The sequence below is a fragment of the Myotis yumanensis genome, unplaced genomic scaffold (assembly GCF_028538775.1).
Source record: "Myotis yumanensis isolate MYYU_CA2020_CCGP unplaced genomic scaffold, mMyoYum1.0.hap1 SCAF_11, whole genome shotgun sequence".
Taxonomy (NCBI): Eukaryota; Metazoa; Chordata; class Mammalia; order Chiroptera; family Vespertilionidae; genus Myotis; species Myotis yumanensis.
Window position 1 is genome coordinate 10104303 of NW_027223762.1, and position 25049 is coordinate 10129351.

At 35.9% G+C, this 25049-nt stretch overlaps 1 protein-coding gene and 1 non-coding gene across 10 annotated transcripts in view; one reads left to right on the plus strand and one right to left on the minus strand.

The window, feature by feature from the left end:
• The window catches only part of NCOA1 (nuclear receptor coactivator 1), a 178658-nt gene that overhangs the window by 118147 nt on the left and 35462 nt on the right, over window positions 1-25049 (plus strand). For all 9 annotated transcript variants that reach the window (XR_011473140.1, XM_070428782.1, XM_070428779.1 and 6 more), the window contains 8 exons: window positions 1238-1333; window positions 2883-3023; window positions 11321-11468; window positions 12705-14022; window positions 16862-17042; window positions 19961-20078; window positions 21244-21412; window positions 22746-23060. Coding sequence is in view for 8 of the 9 variants with exons in the window: in XM_070428782.1 (XP_070284883.1) it covers window positions 1238-1333; window positions 2883-3023; window positions 11321-11468; window positions 12705-14022; window positions 16862-17042; window positions 19961-20078; window positions 21244-21412; window positions 22746-23060 (2486 nt within the window). In the remaining variant the exon portion in view is untranslated. The remainder of the gene's footprint in view (window positions 1-1237; window positions 1334-2882; window positions 3024-11320; window positions 11469-12704; window positions 14023-16861; window positions 17043-19960; window positions 20079-21243; window positions 21413-22745; window positions 23061-25049) is intronic.
• Window positions 15803-15932, minus strand: LOC139020260 (small nucleolar RNA SNORA17). Its single transcript, XR_011473266.1, has one exon. It is a non-coding gene; the product is annotated as a small nucleolar RNA SNORA17 (small nucleolar RNA).

Genomic DNA, 25049 nt, shown 5'->3' on the forward strand with positions numbered 1-25049 from the left:
TGCAGGGAACATTGGAGAATAGAGTTAGCATTTTTGAGGCTATACAAGGTAATTTATAAAGAGAAGGCTTATGAACAGATGAAAACACAGCCGAAGCTCTAATATGAACATGGCATCATCATGGCTTTAGTTAAATATGTGACAGTGGATGAGTTTTCCATGTGAACTTAGACTGAGCTAAGTTAAGAACACCACAAATTGGAAACTGGAATAAGGACCGGGGAAGGTAGGAGATGAGAAGTCAGTCAGATGCAAAAAAAAAAAAAAAAAAAAAAAAGGCTGTGTACTAGTATGTAGCTGGTCTCACCAGGGAAGAGTGCCATGATCAACTGGGGACTTTCTATAAAATAAACATGCAAGGCTGCTTTATATGAATAAAGTTCATATTTAGCCATGTGATGTTGCACATTCAAAAAATTTGGAGCTGGAACTTTGAAAAAATTATAGATCCTACAATATAAAGTCCTGTGTCAAAGGCAAATTATGTTCTTTAGAAAGAGTTAAATGTTTTTTTCATATGATAATTATTATCTGCACAGAAGTAGTTTTGCCTAGATTTAAGCAACACAGTAAATTTTTAAATACATTCTATAGTCAATTTCTTATAGTCATCAGTACTTAATGGCTACAAAAATTAAATTTTTTTAAAGAACATTTTTTATTTTATTTTAGAGAGAGCAAGAGGAAGGGAGAGCAAGTGAGAGAAACTTTGATTTGTTGTTCCACTTATTCATGCATTTCTTGGTTGATTCTTGTATGTGCCCTGACTGGGGATTGAACTCGCAACCTTGGCATATCAGGATGATGCCCTAACCAACTGAGTTACCAGGCCAGGACTTACGAATAATTTTTATAGCCATTAAGTACTGATGCGTATAGGAAATTGACCATAGAGCTGTATTTTAAAATTCACTGTGTTGCTTAAATCTAGGCAAAACTACTTTGAGTTTTTATCATCCAAGTACATGAGATGCATCAGTCTCCTCTAGTTTCTAGTTTAGGTAAGAACAGTCAATGGGAAGGAATTACTTATGCTAACTAGATCTCTACCTGTAGCTTCCTGTTTTTGGTTGCCAGCAATTTTATTTCTAGCATTATACTTTTATATAGAGTGACTCCAGTATAGTGTCAGATCCTATAAAATGTATTACTTCTATAAAAACTGATAATGTCAAGTTATAGATTGTGAACCATTTTCTACCCTTTTTCTTCATTTTCCCTTTCTTGTTTTGGGCAGATTTCCAGTCATGTTTGATTTGTATTGCACGGAGATTACCTCGGCCTCCAGCTATTACGGGTGTAGAATCCTTTATGACCAAGCAAGATACTACAGGTATTAACTGCAAAGTTAAAAATGTTCCATCAGTATTAATGATGTCAGCTATGCTTTTAAAATTAATTACATCCCAGATATTGTGTCCATCTGTTCTTTGCTTTTCCACTATGTCCACTTGTCTTACACAGAAAACATTTTAAGTGGTGGTTTTGATGTTGTGCATTTTAGATATTATAATCATTGTTATTTTTAACTTTTCATATACCTATATTTCTTTTTATTATAAGTTATTTTTCATAATCATGGAATAAAGTTTTTAAAGCTATTTGGCAATGTAGATTTAAATGCATATATTTATAAATGGATACAAGTATGGTGGTTTTAATATTATGCTTAAATGTATCTGGCTATTTTTTTCTTTATTCTTTAAATTTATTCAGCACATAATTTTTGAATACCTAGAAATGCCTGTCACTACGTATGCTTGCTTAAGAGTGTACATGGTTGAGCAAAAAGCAATGATGTAATTACAAATCATGATATGTTTTATGATGGAAAAGGTGTGAGATGGTAAGGTAAGCTAATAAGGAGGACCTGTTTAAAATCAGCTGGTTAATGAAGACCTGGCTGAGGAGCTGATATTGAACCCTTAAGTTTGAGGTGGTGCCAATTATGTGTGTTGGGAGGGAATGGTGGGGAGGGGCATGGGGCAGAATAAGCGCTCCCGATTGAGGCGACAGCTGCGGGCCCCAAGAGGACAGGAGTGTGTTAGAAGAACTGAAAGAAGGGCAGGCGAGCCACGGGGCGAGGAAAGGTGACGGCACCTGAAGATAAGGCTTTCTTTGAAAGGCTACTTCAGGTTTGATTTTCATCAAAAACAAATTATTACTTTCTTTACAAACTGTAAAATATATTTCATGTTATTTAATCTTTAGCACATCACGTTTTTGTTTTTACATTAGAGTTATATGTTTCACTCACCTCTTTAATAAAGAGAGAGATCATTTCTACTAAATTTTATTCTTTGTGAAAAGTTTAGTTTTAATGTACTTTTTCATCTTTACCACTGTTTATAGGATCCTCTTACAATATTTACTATTTTTTTTGTCCCAGAAATCTAATATTCCTATGTTGTATGCTTTATTATTGTGTTCTTAAAGGTTCGTTTCCAACTGCTCTTACTAAAGAGTAGGTGGAAATAAATTACCAAAATAATATATTCATGTCTGCCTCTCCTTCCCCAATGAGTGATTCAGCCATTAGTGTGTAGCTAGAGAGCAGGATCCGTAGAGCAAGCCAGAGGAGTCTGATGCAGTCCCAGCAGCTTCAGGTCTTTATGGCGTGCCTTTAATACTTGGCTGGAATTGAATGTTAGAATATGACATACTAGTAGGTAACACACTCCAAGGCCAAAACAATTTTTCATTATCATGCCACAGATATACTTTGTTACCATAGGTACTAAAAATTAATAGTGCTTTTTAATGCTTTTTTCCATTATGCATTTGGGAGGCAGAATATTTCTGAGAAGCGGTTGTTCATTTTGAAATACAGATTATTTAGATCAGGAGGCTATCATAAATGTAAAATTTTATTCTTTGTCTAGGTAAAATCATCTCTATTGATACGAGTTCCCTGAGAGCTGCTGGCAGAACTGGCTGGGAAGATTTAGTGAGAAAATGCATTTATGCTTTTTTCCAACCTCAGGGCAGAGAGGCATCTTATGCCAGACAACTATTTCAAGAAGGTAAAGTTTTCTCTCAGTTATTTTCACTAACTTTTCTCTTTATTAATATTGAATAACTTATATGGAATTTATGGCTTGATAAGTATTTTCTCCAAATTACAGTTTTTGCAATAATCAGTTTTAGGAAAGGAAGAAATGGGTAAGCAAAGTAATTCATGAGTGGATCCTGAATTTGGGATGTACATTATAAAGACTAGGATATCATGTGGTGGTCACTCATTCATTTGTGCATTCATTCATTCAGAAGACATGTATAAAATTCCTCACATGCATAGAATACTATGTAAGGTGGCAGGAATACCGTGATGTTTAAGAAGCAGGGTTTTGGTGTCAAGGAGCTTAAATTGTATTAGGAGAATACTTGACAGTTTTAAAGATCAGTGTGACATGTGCTATAATAGAGGTATAAATAAAAGAAGGAAAAATTTAATTATGACCTGAAGAATCAGAGATGGCTTCAGAGAGGAAGTGGCATTTTTGTCTGGAAGATCATTCCCAGCAGAACAGGCATGTCCAAAAGGGCTTCGAGATCTATATTGTGAATGTTTTCTTCATGACTGTTACAGTACCTGCATCTCCTAACTCACGTTGAAGTTTCAAGTTATAGGTATGTCATATGAAACTAATAATAATTGAATAGATGCTGCATCATAGTAAGCCTATGGGAGTATAAAACAAGTATATTCTCTGCCCTTAAGGAACTTAACAGTATTATAGGAAAGACAGGGAAAATTATCTTAGAATTAAGTCCAGAATGTTCATAGAGATTCTAGATAAAGGGATTTTGATGCACTTAAAAAAATATTGTCATGTAATTATGGTAGTTTACTGCCCCTTTCACAATGTAATTTATTCTCCAAACTCTAAGTAGTTTCTTTGGAAAGAGACTCTCTGCATGGCTATTCCTGAAAAACAGTTTTAAAATATTTTTCATTATTCCATCATCCTTCTTGATGTTAACATTTTCCCATAATATTAGGTTTCCTATGTTTACAGATGATTTTCCATTCATTACATTTTAGGTCAACTGCTTCCTAATGTATGGAGGAAACAGCTTACTTTATTTTTTTTTTTTTTTAGGAAGCCATCTGTATGAATCTCACTAGTCTCATCACTAGCATCCTACAGACTAATGGTTCCGCAGTGGGCCTCTATCAGTCTAGCATCCCTAAAAATATTATTGCAGTGAATAGGACCAAGAATCTGTGTTTTAGAAAGTTCTCCAGGGAGTCCTAAAGTGCAGTCAGGTCTAGAAACCATCACAGTACACAACCAGTGCTACCCCCTGGATGTACACTTTGTGACTCCCTTTCCCAAGAGTGGCACTTTACTTTTGCATAGACTTAAGACTCAGGGTACTGTTTCCACTACTGTCTAAAGTGCTGAAGTATATGATACTCTCTAATTTTTGCCTTAATTCAAGACTTAATTTTTTTTTTTTTTTTTTTGCTTATAATTTATCTGCATTCCCACTAGGGCAAAGCAGGTCTAGATTATTATCTCATTCTCCAAATGATTGGGCTCCCCATAGATGTGATTGAGGCACAGCTTAAACAAACTATGCGAATTCTCTATAAAATAGATTGATTAAAGTTTAATAAGTAACTAATGTATCATTAACATATGAAGTGAAATAATTTAGAGTAAACTGTAAAGAACTTCTTCCCATTAGTCATTTCTTAATGTCCTATCTTCCCTCTTTTTTTATATATATATATATATATTTTATTGATTTTTTACAGAGAGGAAGGGAGAGAGATAGAGAGTTAGAAACATCGATGAGAGAGAAACATCGATCAGCTGCCTCCTGCGCATCTCCCACTGGGGATGTGCCCCCAACCCAGGTACATGCCCTTGACCGGAATCGAACCTGGGACCTTTCAGTCCGCAGGCCGACGCTGTATCCACTGAGCCAAACCGGTTTCGGCAGCCCTCTTTTTTTTTTAAGAAAAAAAAAATTCCTCAGTAGAAATAATTTGTGGGTTTTTTTCAGAATTAAGTTGTCCAGAGTTCACATGACTCTTGATTCTAGTGTTTTGGAGATTCAGGACAACTTACCAAACAGCAGTCATGGGTTGAGTAAAATATCTTTTTCTGATATTTTATATTTAGCAGTATCTAACCTGATAAGAAAAATTAAACACTTACACGAGAATCACCCCTATATGGGAATGACCTGCTGAATTAAAGTCTCAGGTGAGGAACCAGATATCTTAAAAAGCTCCAAAGGTAATGCTTAAATACAGGCATACCTCGGAGACATTCAGGTTCCGTTCCAGACCACCACGTTATAGAGAGGGTATCACAGTAAAGCAAGTCGTAATCTTTTTTTTAAAATATATTTTATTGATTTTTTTACAGAGAGGAAGGGAAATGGAGAGGGATAGAGAATTAGAAACATCGATGAGAGAGAAACATTGATTCAGCTGCTTCCTGCACACTCCATACTGGGGATGTGCCCGCAACCAAGGTACATGCCCTTGACTGGAATCGAACCTGGGACCCTACAGTCCGCAGGCTGACGCTCTATCCACTGAGCCAAACCGGTCAGGGCAAGTCATAATCTTTTTGCTGATGGAGGGTCCTACCTTCAATTTGTAAAAAACGCACTATCTCTGAAGCACTATAAAGTGAAGTACAATAAATGAGATATGCCTGTACATCAACTGAAGAACTAGGGTTGATGCTGCTTCTTCACTTATGGACAGTGTGAAAAGAGTGCAACAAATTATCAGTGTATCCTTGATTTTCTATAAAACTTTTAAAAAGCTTAAAAGTTTGTAAAATTCTACAATGATTAATTTTTAGGCAAGAAAAATTTGTTCTCCATCTGTGTTCTTTTTTCCTGTCCATTAATTTACTCTTTGAAGGCAGTGGCTGGTATAAAATCTTAATATACATTAAAGTTTTAAGTTGGTTTTTATTTAATTTTTCAGCTGCTTTTGACAGGGAAGCTCATGGACTGCTTTTCACATTTCATTTTCCAGAATCTAATTTGAAAATGCTTTTCAGCCAAAGCATATATGGGAACATTAGCATGACCTAGATTACAGCGATGGTTCTCCATTGAGATTAGGGAGAAATGGATATCAAAACCACTTGAGTCTCTGGATCTGTTTTTATTCATCAGTTTATGTTGTTCATTATATTCCACAAATGAACAAAAACAGATCCAGAGACAGAGAAGCTTCAATCAGACCGTCAAACCTCAGAGGGAAGGTAGGGGAGGGTGGGGGTAAGGGGGAGAGATCAACCAAAGGACTTATATGCTAGCATATAGGCCTAACCAATGGGCACAGACAACAGGGGGGTGAGGGCATGAGGGGGGGTTGATGGGGGGTAATGTGGGGATAAGGACACATATGTAATAACTTAATCAATTAAAAAAAAAACATTTGAGGAACTTTTTTAACTAGGAGAAGGTCCATGCAGGTGTATATCATTTGGAAAGGTTCTGAGGTTCTGTTCAATTCAGAACCATGCCTTTAAAGAAAGGTCTCAGTGGTCGGCAAACTCATTAGTCAACAGAGCCAAATACCAACAATACTTCTTTAAAATAGACTCGCCCAAGCCGAAGACCGACTTCTGCGCATGGGCCACGAAGTTTCAATTGCACTGTATGTGCGCCCGCACGTGGTATTTTGTGGAAGAGCCACACTCAAGGGGCCAAAAAGCCGCATGTGGCTAGGGAGCCGCAGTTTGCCGACCACGGGTCTAGGTTAAATGTGTCCCAAAGTTCATCTGGGCAAGTTGTTAAACCGGCTTTTTGTGCTCCACCCACACTACTGAATCAGAGTCTACAGTCTAAGATGTTTTCCTACAGAGAATGTTGGGAATGCGCTCTAGGGTCCACAAGATAGTCATAGCTACAACTCGAAATGATGTTTCCTGCTGAATTAAGTTTGGGAAATGTTTTAATCTCCCACGGTTGTCGATTCATTAGACATATTTATGGAATTTAAGTTTCTGGGAAGTTCTACCATAACAATGACTTTGTTATCCAGACTTACTTTTCCTCAGAATACTTGTATCTGTAGCACATCAATTAGCACTTAGGGAGAGTAGTGGTCATGGGAAATGTTGGGCTACAGTCTAGGAAAGTTACATGAAAGTTCTGTTTACCTATTATCAATGATGTAATGGATCATTTATCTTTGAAAGATGTTCATAATGTATTGTTACATTGAAAAATAGCTTAAGAAAGCACAGCATATATGTATAGTACTATTTCACCCTTGTATATCTATTTATCCAATTCTAGAAGGTTCACAAAATGTTGACAGTGGTTATCTTTGAGTGATGGATCACAAATGACTTTACTTATTCTTGCTCATTTCTCTATTATCTTAACTTTATAATCACAAAATAATTTTAATTAAAAAATATCACAAGACAGTTGGAAGCAGTTTATAATATCAAGAAGTTTGGAAGCATTTCTGGAAAACATAAATACCCATATAAATGATTAATACCCATATGTAGTGATTAATATTTAAGCGAGAATGTTCTTTAAGACTTGTGTTATGTGGATAATTCCATGGTCCATAGAACAGACTTAACTTAAAATCTTTTTATGCAAATTTTATTTAGAAAATTTAAAATATGAGTTACTTTTCTTTGTTTAGAAATTTTGATATACTGACTAGAGTTTATTCATTGGTGATTAAAAATCTCCAACCATCTAGGAGTAATTTTTTTTCCTTTACCTTAATAACAGTTTTTAAAATTGCATTATTTCTGCATATATCTAGAGAAATACCAAAAAGAAAAAGAAATCTCTACCAGCACTGACCAACATACATGTTTAACCTGTCCCTTTAGTTAACATGGTTGTTGAGGTTAACTCAGCATCCAATTGGGTGGAGTAAAAACCCAAGTAGCTCTATTTCTACAGCTGCTATAACCAGAGAAAGTGATTCCCTTTGCTTTGTAGCTCTATTGAGGCCTATTCTGGGAGGGGGAGAAGGAGGGATGAGACAACAAGAACAGTTGCCATTTTAAAGTTTCTTTGAAGAGGTTCTGGGACGTCAGTAATAATATTCCTTCCCACTAAGTGTTCTAAATTTTTAGAAATGGACACAGAAGTCAGGGATCAAAATACTAGCTATATGCCTGGCAAAACTAGATCAGAAAATAAGGCCAGAACGTGTGATCAAACTAAGATTTCACATAGTTTTGTCCAGGCCTAAATCTTGAAACCCACTTATGGGTATAATTTGGTTTGCAGAGTAAATGTTCATCCAAACAGCTCTGTAAACAATTGTAACTTCCTTCCTCATATCTTAATTCAAAAGATTAGTGATTGTTTTATGGGGTTGCAGCTATTGGTATAAATGGTGTCTAGGCATCAGCTGAATGTGTATATGATTCAGGACATAGATAATTTGGAACCTGCTTATTTGTTGTTGTTATTGTTTTTTGGAGGGGGTGTTTATTCAGGAATATACATTCAGTTTCTGCTATGTTCTATTCTAGGCTCCAGGCTAGATATTATCTCACAACATTATTGGCTACATTTTAGTGATGATGGGCAAAGGTTAATGTGCATTATTAAGTCCTAAACTTGAAAAGTTCAACCCTGAATCTGACTCCTAGGTTCTTGATCCATATGCTGCCTGCCTGTAGACCTCTCCATCAGAACAATTGAGCACTAGAAGAGTTTGATTTAACTGGATAGTCTTTATTAAAGTTTTAACTGGATAGTCTAATTAAAGTTTTACTATATTTAATATTGATGTTTTTTATTTCAAAGAGTGATGTGTGAATTATGATGTGCTAAGTCTTACTCTACACATTCTCACTCCAAATCAATAATCTAACTTCAAACATTAAAGTGTAACATGTCCTTGTATCAATAAGGATTCTCTAGTTTTGGAATTTTTACTATTTTAGATATTGTCCTACAAGTTAAGGCAGCACAATTACCAAAAGACTATTGAATTTTCTGTAGTCCACATTAAGTGTCTTAATGTTCCCATGCTAGCCTGAGTTTCTAGTTCTTCCTCAAATTTCTTATCAATAAATCAAGAAATTTGTCTCCATTTTTATTACAAAAGTAAGTTTAGATTCCTACAAGACCAGACACATAAGTTGAGACATAAGCATTTGAGAACATAGCTAAGAGTTAAAATCTATCCTTTAAGGAAAAGTTATGGTCAATATTACCCTATTTAGGTGATATTTCAGTTGAGAATCAATCAGCAAGTACTTACTGTATGAATTTATATGCATAGCCTCATAGTTCAAGATTCAATGGAGAGTGGGAAACAAGAATGGGGCATAAAACTTGCCTTATGTTTATTTGAGCTGAAAAAGAAAAAGAAGTGTGTAAAAAGTTATCTACCTCCTACAAAGAGATATAGAAGAAATGTTTAGGAAGCAATGAGAAATAAGATTGGAAATTCAAGTCAAAGTCAGATTGTACAGAGCTGTGCTGCCAGTATGGGAGCCCCTAGCCACATGAGTGCTTGAAATGTAGCTAATGTGACGAGGAACTGAATTTTAAATTTTATTTAATCTTACATTTAATTGGCACATGTGATTGATGGCTACCATACTGGACACTTCAGTTCAGTGGTGAAAAGCCAGTGAGGGTTTCCCAGAGATAGGAGATCCTAAAGAGCAGTGGACAGTGGTGAGGATAAAGACAAAATGACATATGCAAAATAACAGGAAATATATTGTTTTATCTGGCCCTTTATATAACTGTAGCTTTATCATTATCCCAAAAGTTAATTATCTCAAAAGGCCACTTCTTATCATAATTGTATTTTCCAAAAATATATTAATCAGGAATTGTTAATATTTTTTAGTGTTTGCTATTGCAAACATTTACTTATAATCTTACACAAAAATTATTAGTTTTCATTAAAGACATTTTCATCATCTGTTACTTCATTAGAAACTAAATTTCTTTGTGTGTTATCTTTGGTGAATGTGCCAGTGATTTGGCTGAAATTGCGAGATGGGTAAGGAATTCAGTTGTTTGCACATAAATCTTTAACTGTTTCAATTAAGTTTATATCCTGGTTTTGGTACTTAAGCAGATGGTTTAGATTTATAACAGATTATGCCCTCCTCAGTTTATATGGTATACACAAGACAATAAAATAGAACATGTCTTCTATTTACTTAAAGTAATATATAGCTGCAGAAGTTATTTATTAATATGTCATTTTAAGTCTTTTTCACGTGTCTTTAAAATGTATTTGAAATCTTTTCTGAAATGTCTTTGGAAAATCGGAGTGCCTTTATTACCGGCTAAATTATAATCTTAATTTGTGGTAGTAATGCTTGTGTTTCCGTGGATATGATTTTTAAGCTTGGTATAGCTGAAGCTACCTATTAAATCTTTCTTAAAATAGGATTATATTGTATTACTGAAGATCAATATTTTCTTACTTAGTAGTTTGGCATGGCCTTCCTATATTTAGTAAATACTTACCAATATGGTTAGAGTCTGCTGTTAGTAAAAGCTTTGTTACAAAAGAAAGTTATGTTGTTTAGGTAGTGAGTTGACTGCTTTAACCGAGTTTTTGTTCCTTACATTAATAATCATTGGCTTTATCTTAATTTGCTTACTAAGCTAAATTCAAACATCAAAAATAATACATATATGAATATAATAATTAGACAGGGCCTTCGTCATTCTTTTTCATCATCTATTATTTCATTAGAAACTAAATTTCTTTCTGTGTTATATTTGGTAAATGTGCCAGTGATTTGGCTGAAATTGAGATGGGTAAGGAATTCAGTAAGGAATTCATTTCTGAGTGAAAAATTAAATTTGACTTTTAGTTAAGGAATTCTGTAAACAAATCAAAACTTAGAGGGTGAATTTTATGATATGTAATTATATCTCAATAAAGCTGTTTTTAAAAAATCAGCCAGTAAAGGGAAAAAAAACTTGTTAAACATAATACTGAAAGTGAGAGGGGAGAAGGTAATGTCCTGGTATTTTTAATGGACACAATAAATTTAAAGAGCTGCCCTATTATAGGGAAAGATTAAGGTTGGTTTTTTTCTGGTTGGGGTTTCTTCATAATCATAACTTATGTGAAAAGGCACCCATTCAAGTAGGAGTGAACTAAAACTTGTCATCAGGTGGTATATTTCAGCCAGAATCATGTTCCCCCTCAGAGATCTGTTTTGTTTGAACTATTCTTTGAATCTGAGGAGGCAGCATTTGGGAGGGCATGTTAAGAATGAAGTTCTAGGTAGAAGTAAGGCTTGGTAACTCCTTTACCCAAAGTGCAAGTGTCAGAATTTTAACTAGGTTTCTCTTTTGTTTGAAACAGTGATGACTCGTGGCACTGCCTCCAGCCCATCCTATAGATTCATATTGAATGATGGGACAATGCTTAGCGCCCACACCAAGTGTAAACTTTGCTACCCTCAAAGTCCAGACATGCAGCCTTTCATCATGGGAATTCATATCATCGACAGGTACTACTTATTTGGAGAGCCTCATATGAAATAAGTCAGTTCACATATCTCTTTTTAGAAAAAAATTTTATACTCTTAATGGCTAGAAAATAGAAAGTCTAAAGTAGGCATTAAACTTGTGTGATGAGTATATATAATCCAAATATCTACATTGGGTTTTATAGTTTTGTCACCTAACAGTAGCTTTGTTTAAAAGGGAGACAGGAAAGGTGAGGCTGAAAATTTGTGTTCCAGAGGAAAAATCAAAAAAGTGGATAAAAACTTTCAACTTTCCATATATGGTCTTATAAAAGATTTGAGAGTTTATTAATATTGCTATTTCATTTTTAAATGTTTCCTTTTCATTAGGGCAAACTTTGATGGCTTCTGAGTTCAAGTTGATAGTTTCTCCAAACGCAAATCATTAAACTATCAACTTGAAATTTTTTAATATCATTGTTCCTAATTTGTTCTCCTCTCTAAACATGTCTTACATTGGTATATATGGTAAATTCATGGGACCATTCTTTTAGCCTATGAATTATTCAAAATCATACATTTACAGCTATGTATTTAAAATTTAGCATTAAACAGAAACAAGGACATTTCCCCTCACTTCATCTTTTCCTCATCTGGTATATTTGCTTATTGGAACAAGGTAATACCAGTCACAAATCTGTTGTCATAATTACGGATTTGAGTAAAAAACTCGATGGAAATCTGAATTTAGTATTCTGCTTTTCCCTAATTTTAGTTTAATTTATGCTTGTGAATAGAATTAACACAGTTCTTTTTTTCATATTGTGATTTCTCTTTCAAAACATCCGCTATGTCTGCATGTCACCCTTTTTAATTTTTACATCAGTGACACAGTATTTTCCTTACCCAGTCTTCCTCTCTGGAGTTGAAATACTTAAAAGCACTAACAAGGGAGTCGTGAATAAATGCTTTGTAAGCAGAGATGTGGGAAGTTTATCTTTCAACCAAAATTATTATAATGCTAATTATTCGTACTAAATTTTAAAAAGTATATATATTAGATATTTTTCCCAAGTCCAAGAAAGATTTTGTTCCCATATAACAGAAACCATTATCAAATTTACAAGACCACGGCTCTACTTCCTATTAAGTGCGGCTAATATTTCACAGTGCACTGTTTTTCCTTAATGAATGGTCTTGTTTTATAATATGCATCACAAAAATATTTGAATGGAAACCAATACAGATGATTGAATAATAATGTCTTTTCTCCCCTAGGGAACACAGTGGTCTTTCTCCTCAAGATGACACTAATTCTGGAATGTCAATTCCCCGAGTAAACCCCTCCATCAATCCTACTATCTCTCCAGCTCATGGGGTGGCCCGTTCATCCTCACTGCCACCATCCAACAGCAACATGGTATCCACCAGAGTCAACCGCCAACAGAGCTCAGACCTTCATAGCAGCAGTCACAGTAATTCTAGCAACAGCCAAGGGAGTTTTGGATGCTCACCTGGAAGTCAGATTGTAGCCGGTGTTGCCTTAAACCAGGGTCAGGCCAGTTCCCAGAGCACTAATCCCTCTTTAAGCCTCAATAATTCTCCTATGGAAGGTACAGGAGTGTCCCTCGCACAGTTCATGTCTCCAAGGAGACAAGTTAGTTCTGGACTGGCAACAAGGCCCAGGATGCCTAACAATTCCTTTCCCCCTAATATCCCAACATTAAGCTCCCCTGGTGGCATGACAAGTACTGCCTGTAATAATAGTAACCGATCTTATTCCAACATCCCAGGAGCATCTTTACAGAGTATGAGTGAAGGACCCAATAACTCTGTTGGCTTCTCTGCCAGTTCTCCAGTCCTCAGACAGATAAGCTCACAGAATTCACCTAGCAGATTAAACATGCAGCCAGCAAAAGCTGAGTCCAAAGATAACAAAGAGATTGCGTCCATTTTAAATGAAATGATTCAGCCTGACAACAGCTCTAGTGATGGCAAACCTCTGGATTCTGGGCTTCTGCATAACAATGACAGACTGTCAGACGGAGACAACAAATACTCTCAGACCAGTCACAAACTAGTGCAGCTTTTGACAACAACTGCAGAGCAGCAGTTACGGCATGCTGATATAGACACAAGTTGCAAAGAGGTACTGTCTTGCACTGGCACTTCCAACTCTGCCGCTGCTAACTCTTCAGGCGGCTCTTGCCCCTCCTCTCACAGCTCGCTGACAGAAAGGCACAAAATTCTACACCGGCTCCTGCAGGAGGGGAGCCCCTCGGATCTCACCACCTTGTCCGTCGAGCCTGATAAAAAGGACAGTGCGTCTGCTTCTGTGTCGGTGACTGGACAGGCACAGGGGAACTCCATAAAACTAGAAATGGATGCTTCAAAGAAAAAAGAATCAAAAGACCACCAGCTCCTACGCTACCTTTTAGACAAAGATGAGAAAGATTTAAGATCAACTCCAAACCTGAGCCTGGATGATGTAAAGGTGAAAGTGGAAAAGAAAGAACAGATGGACCCTTGTAACACAAACCCGACCCCAATGACCAAACCTGCCCCTGAGGAAATCAAACTGGAGTCCCAGAACCAGGTGGGTAAAGCTCACGTCATAGGATGAACATCGCTCGCTAATTTTTTCCTTTTCATTTATTTTACACCAATCATAAACCAGACTTGGATTCAGGCTGTTTTGCCCTATCCATTGGGTATATGTTAAAAGGTTAGTATCAATGGTTGAAAAATCATAGGGGGCCTTCAGAAGTTCTCTTTGGAACTTTGAAGGGCTATAATATTAAGGCATCATCTTAAGAAAGTAAATTTTTTTTTTTTTATAGACTCAAGAGTTCACATCTTTGGAGATTTTTAAAAATACCTTTCTTGCTCTCTCCTCCCAACCTTAGCTGTTGAATATAACTATCTGAGAATATAGTACCCAGAAATCTGTTTTTTAAAGAAGTTCCCCAGAGAACTGTGATGTGTAGCTAAGTTTGGGACACTCTGATGTAAATGACATGGGAGAGAAATGAAAAGGTTGATGAGGCTGCCCATATTGTCTTGTTTTGCTGTTTCATTTCTTTTGAAACATTTTCTAAGGCTGTTTTTCTTCTCATCTGATTCTAACCATACTAAACCCCTTTCAGAATAAGGACTTGAATATTCTGGGTAGTAGGGTATGTAACATGCCCTGAAGCAGAAGTAAATGTCAATAAATCTCTGCATACATTGTTATGGAATCACTACCTCTATGTTTAGGCAGGGGTGAGGGTGGGGTAAAAATTAACAGGCAGCTTCCTGAATTGAATCATTGCTGTGGACTCTGAAGGAATTTAAGAAAAACAGAAAATATGGTCCTTCCTCTCTAGGAGCTTACCAAGTATTTACACAGAATATAGACATCCATAAAATAGCTGGAAATGTATTGACAGACCAGTTTATCAATAAGGCTCTCCATTGTCAGACAAGATTCAAATTAGTATGCATAAGTCCTTTTTCTTGGACCAGCTTTATTTTCTCCTCTCATCTTCCAACAGGCTCTCTCCCCTCAGGCATACTGTACTCTAGGCCCATGGAAGTCCTTGCCATTCCTGGGATACGCCCCTCTTCTAAGCATCCTCTGCCTTGCCCCCCATCTTCACAAACCAATCCAGACATCATCTCTGTACAGCCTTCCCCAGTAGCCCTCGTTAGCCATGTCCTTCCTCTGCACTTGACAGTGCTCTGGGTTGTCTCTGTTTACTATTGTAATAACACTCTTTTGATTATTTATTTGTGTGCTCTTTGAGGATAGAGCTTTCTCTCATGTTTTTTAGTACAACTAAGCTAAAAGTAATGTTTTTTAAGCTGAAAACAGTTTTAAATAATGACTGAATTAAAATTCTCTATAAAATTAACTTTAAAAATAACAGCTGTATTAAACAATGCCGTTGCGCACAATGCTGGTACACCTGTTTTGATGCATGTGCGCACACAGTTTTGCTTAGTTCAGACCTAAAATTGGAATTGCAGAATTATAAGATAATATGTTTTCATCATTAGTAGATAAGTCCAGTTTTCCTAGTGTGTGGGAGTTCCTTCTAGTTGTCCCATATTTTTACTAATATTTGGTCTTATCGGTCTTTTAATTTTTAGCCATTCTGGGCCTGTGTAGTGGTATCTCATAGTTTCAGTTTCTCTGGATCTCTTCTTTTGTGAATTGCCTACTCAAATGTCTTGCCCAGTATGTTGTCTTTTTCCTAATGACTTTTAAGAGTTCTTTATGTACTTTATGTACTTTAAATGAGTTCTTTATTGGTTTTATATTTGCAGATATCTTCTCTGTCTTGTGGCTTGCCTTTTCTTTTTCTTGTTGGTGATTTTTTTTTTTTTTTCCGCGTGTCAGGCCGTCAACCATCCAGGTGCCCACCGCCAGGACGCTGGGCGTAGGCGAGCCTCTGTGCTCTCTGCCACCTAATGACGCAGGCGGGACACGGCAGCCACACCTGCAACACCTCTAGGGGCAGTTGTTGGTGATTTTTTATGAAGTTCTTCATTTTAATGTAGTTCAGTTTGTCATTTTTTACTTTATGGTTAGTATTTTTTGTAACAAAAGACACATTCAAAAATGTTCACGGTAGCTTTATTTGTATTAGCCCCAAACTGGGAACACCCCCAAATATATCACAGTAGAAGGTTATACCGTGACACATTCATACAATGGGGTACTATTCAGCAATAAAAACAAATGAGTTACTACATGCAGCAAGATGTCAGAAATGTAATGCTAAGTGAAAGATGCTAGACATTTTAAAAATACATACATATAGTTCTATTTATACAATCTAGAACTATAAGTTTTTGTTGAATTAAATAATGAAATACAAATAGGTAGACATTTTATGTTGATGACTTACCTCAGAGTAACATAGAAGAATAATACAGTGAAATAAAGGCCAGTTTTTTTCTGTGCATAACCTCAGACAGGTATTGGGACTCCTTATCTATCCTAGAAGACAGATATATTAAGGTAAATATATATGTAAATTTTTTATTCCATCATTAAATCATTTCACAAAATTTTGAAAAAATATGACAGAAAAAAATTGCCCTTGATAACTATCATTGATAACTATCACTGTACTCTTAACACTTCTTTCCAGTTCAGTCTTTTTCCTACGCATAAGTTTTATACAGAGATATGTTAGATAAATATGTGTATATTATCTTATATCCTGCAATATATTAATATCATAAGCATTCAAATTTTTTCCAGTGGAATAGTTAGGTCATGTAATTTCAATGAGGTCTCAGTCTTTCTAATTATTTCTTCTTTCTTCATTCTTTCATAGCCACATGTAATTCATAGAGTTTAAAGGAGCAACTTCTTTTCTACATTGTTCCTGGTGAAAGTATAGAATATACTTTCTCTAACTAACTTTGGTTTCCATTCTTAGTTTACAGCTGACCTTGATCAGTTTGATCAGTTACTACCCACGTTGGAGAAGGCAGCCCCAGTGCCAGGCTTATGTGAGACCGAGAGAATGGATGGTGCGGTCAGCGGTGTCACCATCAAATCCGAGATCCTGCCCACTTCACTTCAGGCCACCACTGCCAGACCCACTTCCAGGCTGAACCGTACGTGTTGGGGACAAAAGCCTCATTTCCAATGTTTAATGAGTCACTGTTACTGCGCAGAGCTTTTGTTTATCAAGAATGAAATTTCTTTTCATTCATGCTACTGTAAATAATATACAGTTACATTTAGACTTATGACCTTCAATCAACTTGTGTGATTTATTTATCTATTTATTATTCTTTTTAATCCTCACCAGAGGACATGCTTAGAGAGAGGAAGAACGAGAGAAACAGAAACACAATGTGAGAGAAACATCAATTGGTTGCCTTCCGTAGAGACTAAACCACAACCCAGGTATGTGCCCTGTCCTAGAATTGAACCAGCAACCTTTCGGTGCATAGGATGATGCTCAACCAACTGAGCCACTCCGGCTCAACTTGTGTATTTTAAATTACAGTGTAACATCTACCTTTTTGTAATTAATGTTAAGGTGAGCAGTTGATGTTAAGGAGAGCAATTTTGTATTCTTATCCAAAATGTTCCATTGCAGGGCTTTCAGAAATATAATAATTGGGTCAGATTTTGTTTCCCCAAGTGTCTTGAACACTAGTCCTAAGAGTTGCAAAAAAAAGACTTTGTGCTAAAGTACACTGAACCAAACGCTACATGGCACCTACATCATTCCTCATTAAAATTTCACAATGCATATTACAGGTTTTAAGAAGTGTTAAAGAAATGAGTTTAATTTCTTTCACTTAATTTCTTTCTTGATTATGGAACTCCTTTTCTCAGGAAATACATGTTACCCCCTAGAATGAATTTTCCATGGAACACTGTTTAGGAGACAACTATGTTGAAATAATTCACTACTGCTCTAGCCATGTTCGCATTCTCCTAATTAAGAAACACTTGTGATGTTCTCCATGTCTTTTTATGGTCTGATAGCATCTCGTTTTTCACTAGTATTATATTCCATTGTATAGATGGACCATAATTTATCCGTTCTTCTGTTGAAGGACGTAGCTGATGTTTTTAAGTTTTGATAATGAATAAAGGAGCTATAAACTTTATGTACAAAAAAAAGAAAGAAACACTTCAATAGTACAACACTTCAAATTCATGAAGATAGGATTGTCAGATAGTCTCACCTATCTCATTTTGAAGCTGAAAAAAACACAGTGGTGATAATTCCATTGTGTGACTTTGAAATTAAAAAAAACTAACCAGCTCACTTTCAAAATTTGCCGGGGTTCCTAGCCTGTCTTATCCCTCTTCCGACAGGATCAGTTGTGAGACTCGTTTATTTCAATCTTACAGCAGCTTTTAGTTGTCATGACACAATTCCTGAAAGTTTACCAAGACTTCCAGGCAGCTGTAAAGAAGAATCTTAAGTCACCTTGACCCTCTTCTCTATCAGTTTTTAACTATACTTTGATTTTTAAAAAATTGTATTCGTCTTCTCAGGCTGCCGTAACAGAGTGTCACATACTGCGTGGCTTAAGCAACAACTTTATTTCCCCACAGTTCAGGAGGGTAGAAGTCCAAAGTTAGGGTGTTGACAGGTTTGGTTTTCTCTAAGGACTCTCTCACTGGCTTGCCCATGGCCGCCTTTTTGCTGTGTCCTCATGGTTGGTCGTCCCTCTGTGCTGTCTGTGTCTTAATCTCCTCTTCTTATAAGAATACCAGTCACAGAGCCCACTCTAACGACCCTGTTTTAACTTAATCATCTCTAGATACAGTCACATCCTGGGGTGCTGGGAGTTAGAACTTCAGCATATAAATTTGGGGTAATACAGTTCAGCCCATACAATGATTAATTATTTAATATATGTTCATTTTATAAATCATAAGCAATCATTAGAAATCTTAGAAGAGAATAAATGTTATTCTTAATCTCACTACCTAAAATCTACCAAGGATAGATAGCCTAACAGAATTTTTGTGTGTTAATATTTGAAATAATTTGTAAAAATAGAATTATTCTGAACATAATATCTTGGATTATGCTTTTCTCTGTTTCATTTAATAGCACATTATAATTATGTATTCCATAATTTATTTATCAGTCCCTAAATTTCTATAATTTGTGTTATTTACAGTGTTTTTCCTACATAAGTGGTACATAAATAATCAAAGCTTTCAAAAAAAATTCCCCCACAAAAACTTTCAAAAATGCATATACTCTTTTCTTCCATTACAAAACATAATTCAGTCTCTTTTTTCATTTGTCATTGCAAGCATCAATTATTATACTATTATATTTTCAGATTAACAACTATAGAGCTTTGTCCATTTACTGAATGACCCTAGAGCAGTGGTCGGCAAACAGCAGCTCACGAGCCACATGCGGCTCTTTGGCCCCTTGAGTGTGGCTCTTCCACAAAATACCTACTTCTGTGCATGGGCCATGAAGTTTCAGTTGCACTGTACATATGCGCCCGCATGTGGTATTTTGTGGAAGAGCCACACTCAAGGAGCCAAAGAGCCGCATGTGGCTCGTGAGCCGAAGTTTGCCGACCACTGCCCTAGAGGCTATGCCCTTTGGTTTGTGCCTTTTATGCAGTATATTTTACTTTTTGCTTACAGCTCTCAGACCATGATAATAACACTGTCCCTACTTATAGCATATTCTGATGTGCTGTAAACTGAAAAATTCAATAACCAAAATTGTTATAATTATCTTTGAAAAATTTCCAATAGTCTGGAATGATTCTCCTATGGTAACATCAACTTCTGTGCAAACTTTTTAACATCAGGTTTTCTTTGATTCACAGACCTTTTCTCACTTTGTCATTTACTTGTTATTATGTGGCCACCTTCTAGATAGTTTAAGTTTCTGAGTAAGTGACTCTGTATCATTGAAGTAATGCTATGTAACTGAAATCTCACGCTTCTGTACCATATATTACTTCTGGAAAATATTGTCATTTTATCTCCCATTGTGACACTGACTTCTTACCTTTGCTTCTTTCATCAGGATTGCCTGAGCTGGAATTGGAAGCAATTGATAACCAATTTGGACAACCAGGAACAGGTGATCAGATTCCATGGACAAATACTACAGTGACAGCTGTGAATCAGAACAAACCAGAAGAGTGAGTAATATATTTCGTATTTTGTAAAGTATCAGATACCAACTTCTACAACAAAGAACTACTTTTCCCAAACTGGATTCCAGGATACATTGGTATATTGTTAGATGTTGACAGAAGTGATTGATAATGAGAAAAAAAAAAGGATGGGGAAGATGGAGTTAAACAGATGTATTTACTGCATGACTGCAAGACTAGTGTATATTGTAATTACCAGAAGATTGATGCAGTATGCAGCTGTTGGTTTATTTTTTATCTCTTACTTTGCTTTGATGGATTACCATAAAGTTTCTGAGACCTATGAACGAATCGGCCTCAGTACAACAACTATGTTGCTCTTGAGCTTTTAGTTAGATAATTATTCTGTCCAGTTTTTGTTTAGAGCAAGAAGGTATAAGGAGGAAAGGTACTTTCCATATCTACTCAGTGTCCAACTATTTGTTTTATTGCTTAATACCAAGCATGTTTCATTTTTCTAGTTTGAGTTCTTTTTAAAATGGCAATCATGTAATGTTAGCAATATGATTTAATCATCCTTGAACATTAGGTAATGCAATGTATACTATTTTGATTGTGGTTCAGTTACCAATAATTAATAGCATCCATTGAATGAATAAATTTTTCCTCCCAATCCTCACCTGGGGACATGGTTATTGATTTTTAGACAGAAGGGAAGGGAGAGGAAGAGAGAGAGAGAGAAACATCAATGTGATAAAGAAACATTGATAGATTGTCTTCCCATATGCTCCGTGACTTGGAATGGAATCTACAACCTAGGTATGTGCCTGACCAGGAATCGAACCCAATCTTCTGGTATACCAGACAATGCTCCAACCAACTGAGTCACACCAGCTAGGGCAGAACAAATTTTAATATAGGCTAAATTATTTTTTCTGAGATTTTGGTTGATTTTTATTTTCTATTTTTGTTAATTCTTTTTCCCTATCTTAACTATGTTTGGTTAATTTTGAGACTAGTTCTGTAAGCTGACATGAAGAATATGGAGACAAAGTTCAGTGATTGGCAAAATAATGAAAAATATGTTCATAAATTTCTGTACATTAAGTGTATCAGAAAATTTTCTAGAACTAGATTTGCATGAATATTTATGTTGTATTTGATTTCTTAAGATTGAATAATTATTAAACTGTATCCTTTAATTCTGCAGCCAGTGTATTAGTTCACAATTAGATGAGCTTCTCTGTCCACCAACAACAGTAGAAGGAAGAAATGATGAGAAAGCTCTGCTTGAACAGCTGGTCTCTTTCCTCAGTGGCAAAGATGAAACTGAGTTGGCTGAATTAGATAGAGCTCTGGGAATTGACAAACTTGTTCAGGTATTTACTAAAGTTGGCATTTTTTAAATGATTCTTTCCTGAGAAGCTAGAAAATGGTTTTTAAGCAAGGTTTTTCAGTATTCTTACTGTGTTTTATAATTTACCCTTGTGGAAGTTAACAAAATATATAATAGGTAATCTACACTAATAAAAGAGAAAGATGAAAATTGACCATACCTTCATGATGCCCACCAGCCAATCAGGAGTGAGTATGCAAATTGACCCAAACAAATATGGCGGGTTAATTTGCATACACAGGTGCAGAGCGACGGGGGGCAGGGTAGGGTGGGACACTTGGGTCGTCGTCGTGGCAGAAAGGCGGCTCCTGGCTGGAGCAAAGGTGGTGTTGGCAGCCAGGGGAAGGAAGGCCCATTCTTGCACAAATCTTCATGCTTCGGGCCTCTAATAGATAATAATGGGATTTTACACAAAGTAGTAGTAATAATAATAGTGTTAGAAAGTCTTAGCCTTTCACTATGAAACAGAATCTTAGAAGCTCTCCTTAGAATAGAATACAGATTCATATCATCACTTCTAATTTTAGGATTTAATATAGTATCCTTTATTCATGCGAGTCTTCAACCTATATTTTTCATATTTCAAATGTCCAGAGGAAGTTATGCTTCATGAAACTCTCCTTTTAGTTACACACACACACACACACACACACAAATACGCACACGCATGCACACACACACACACACACACACACACACCCCTACACACAACAGGTCACAATTTAAATTGTATTTCTTAGAATCAGTAATAGTGAACAAGCAGGAAAGCCCACCTGTACAGCATTCTGTTAGGTGAACTATGAATTTTTTTCAAATAGGTAAAAACATGAATTCTATATTTAAGATAGAAAAATGCCTGACTCATCCTGCCTTTAGTAAGCTATATCTGTAGTAACCTAGTAAATATAAAGTTTGTTGATTCTTAGGTTTTGCAACGAAGTTCTTTTTAAACCTTTTCACTTCATTTCATTGATTTAGGATCTTCATTTTAACTGCATTTTCATTTCTTTACTGAGATTTTAAACATCTCAGTTATGGGGGAAAAGGAGACATATGTAATACTTTCAACAATAAAGAATTTAAATTAATAAATAAATAAATATAAACATCTCAGTTAATCTGTTACTCCATTTCAAAAGTAACTTTCAAAGGTAGTTCCTTTAAGTAGTAAACATCTGGAGAGCTTCATGAATCCACTATGAATAGATTATGATGAAACTTTCTAGAGATGCTATCGAATCCAAAGTTACATAGAGAAACATGTCGTTTATTGGCAGAAACATATGTGTAAAATAGCCTCGTTTATTTTCTAACAGGGAGGTGGATTAGATGTATTGTCAGAGAGATTTCCACCACAACAAGCAACACCACCTTTAATGATGGAAGAAAGACCCAACCTTTATTCCCAGCCTTATTCTTCTCCTTCACCTACTGCCAGTCTCACTAGCCCTTTCCAAGGCATGGTCAGGCAGAAACCTTCATTGGGGTCCATGCCTGTTCAAGTAACACCTCCCCGAGGCGCTTTTTCACCTGGCATGGGCATGCAGCCCAGGCCAACTCTAAACAGACCGCCAGCTGCACCCAATCAACTTCGACTTCAACTTCAACAGCGATTGCAGGGGCAACAGCAGGTGAGTACTCATGTTTAGCAGGCGATACTTTTTAAAGGTATGTGCTTTCTTTATAACAAGACAGCCCAGTTGCTACAACCAAGGTTTCAAGTTTATTCCCAGGACCTTTATGCAAGACTCAAAACACCACCCTTGGTTTGCTAGGATAAGAAAAGGGGACATATTCATTCAATTAAAAGACTGCTGGCTCATAACAAAGTACTTTGAGACCTACAGTTTAAAAGCAGTTAATCTTGTTTTTTGAGATAAAAAATATTAGGATGAACATCGTACAATTAATAAATCAATAAAGAGAAACACAGTTTATAGAGTATCAAGAAACACTGTTTATGATTATTGAGACAGAAAATGCAGTTTATGTTGTTTGAAGTTGGAGTGGTCTTATATAAGGAGCATGAGGAAAGAATAATTTGGGGGTGTTGGGTGCTGTGGGTGAGTTAAATCTCCCTCATGACAGGCAATGAGTAGGTATAGTGGCATACATATTTACGTCTGTATAAACAGCAGGTATAGAGAGAATCATCAGGAGCCAAAAAAGCAAATGGTTAAAAGTATTATCTCTGAGAAGTGGGACTGGGGCTGTAGATTTCTCTTTCTTCATATTAATCCTTCTGTATTTTTTAAACCATATGTGTATATTGTTTCAGATTATTTTTTTAAGTATTTAGTGATATTTCCTGGAGCCTTACTAATTCAGGAAGGAAGAAAAAGACAAATTGGAAAGTCAGTATGATATAATGGTGGTAAGAGTAAGCTCTAGTTTCAAATCCTAGTGCTAACCTTAACTTAGGTGGTTCAACAATCAATTTATTTACCCTTTTAAAGCTTCTGGGTCCTCATTTATAAAAAGAGTCTAATAACTAATTCCTTTACCTCATAGGTGTTTGTGCGCATTAAATGAGATAATGCATGTAAAGCTCTTAGCACAATACTTGGCATCTTATAGCATTTAATAAATGCTAGCTGTTACTATAAAATTATATTCAATAAATATAATAGATACCATAATGTACTTTCATTTCACTTAAAAAGATGATGAAAGGGAGGAAGAGAAAGGGAGAGATGAGATAGGGAAAAAATGTTAATGGTAGAATAACAAAGAAAGGAATAACTGTAAATCTTGGGGTGGAATAAAGGATTCAAAGAGGAATTAAGGGGAGAGAAGGAAGAAAAGTAAACAAAGAGGAGTAGTAATATGTTCTGAGAATAAGTTAAAGATAAGATGCTTCTTGTTATAACTTGTTGTTCATCGTAAGATAGCATAAGAAGAGGAAATAATTAATAGTTCCTCTGTATTTAATCTTTCATATAACATATTTAAGGGGACTAGTGATAGGTACTGTGAGGAAGATAAAAAATGATACAGGCAACTTTGAGAACTTATAGTCAGCTTAGGGTATTTAACAGATAAATACCCAAAAGTTAACAGCAGTAAGTGACTAAGTGCTAAACCAAAAAAGGAGAGGAAAGTATAGGTATGCTGCTTTCCTCATTGCACAGAGTAGGGTTCAGTAAATACTGTCTACAGTTACAGGCTAAGTGAGCAAGACCATTTCAACAATCTAGATCAGGTTCCTGAATAGATGAAATGATAATTCATACTTAGTTCAGAAAAAAAAAATTGTTTTTGCTTTGATTTGCTCCGAAAGCAGCTGATAAGCAGAGTAGTCATGCAAAGAATGTATCTGAAATAAGGACACAAATAAGTCAACATCGCTCCTCTGTGCTTCCTTTAAATATTATGGAAGCATGTCCAAGGTTTGGAGGTCTTGGTAGCCCAACAAAGTGAAATAAATATCCATCAAGTTGGAGAAATACAGAATTTGGGGCACATTGTTTTAAGCCTCCAGATATGTTACTACACAAAAATAACATATAACTGCCATGTAAAACAATAACTCTGCTACCTAATGAGCCACGATATCCAGACCTATTCTTTGGGTTCAGGGCTATCAGTTCTTGTGTTCAGTAGTGGTACTCAGTCCATAG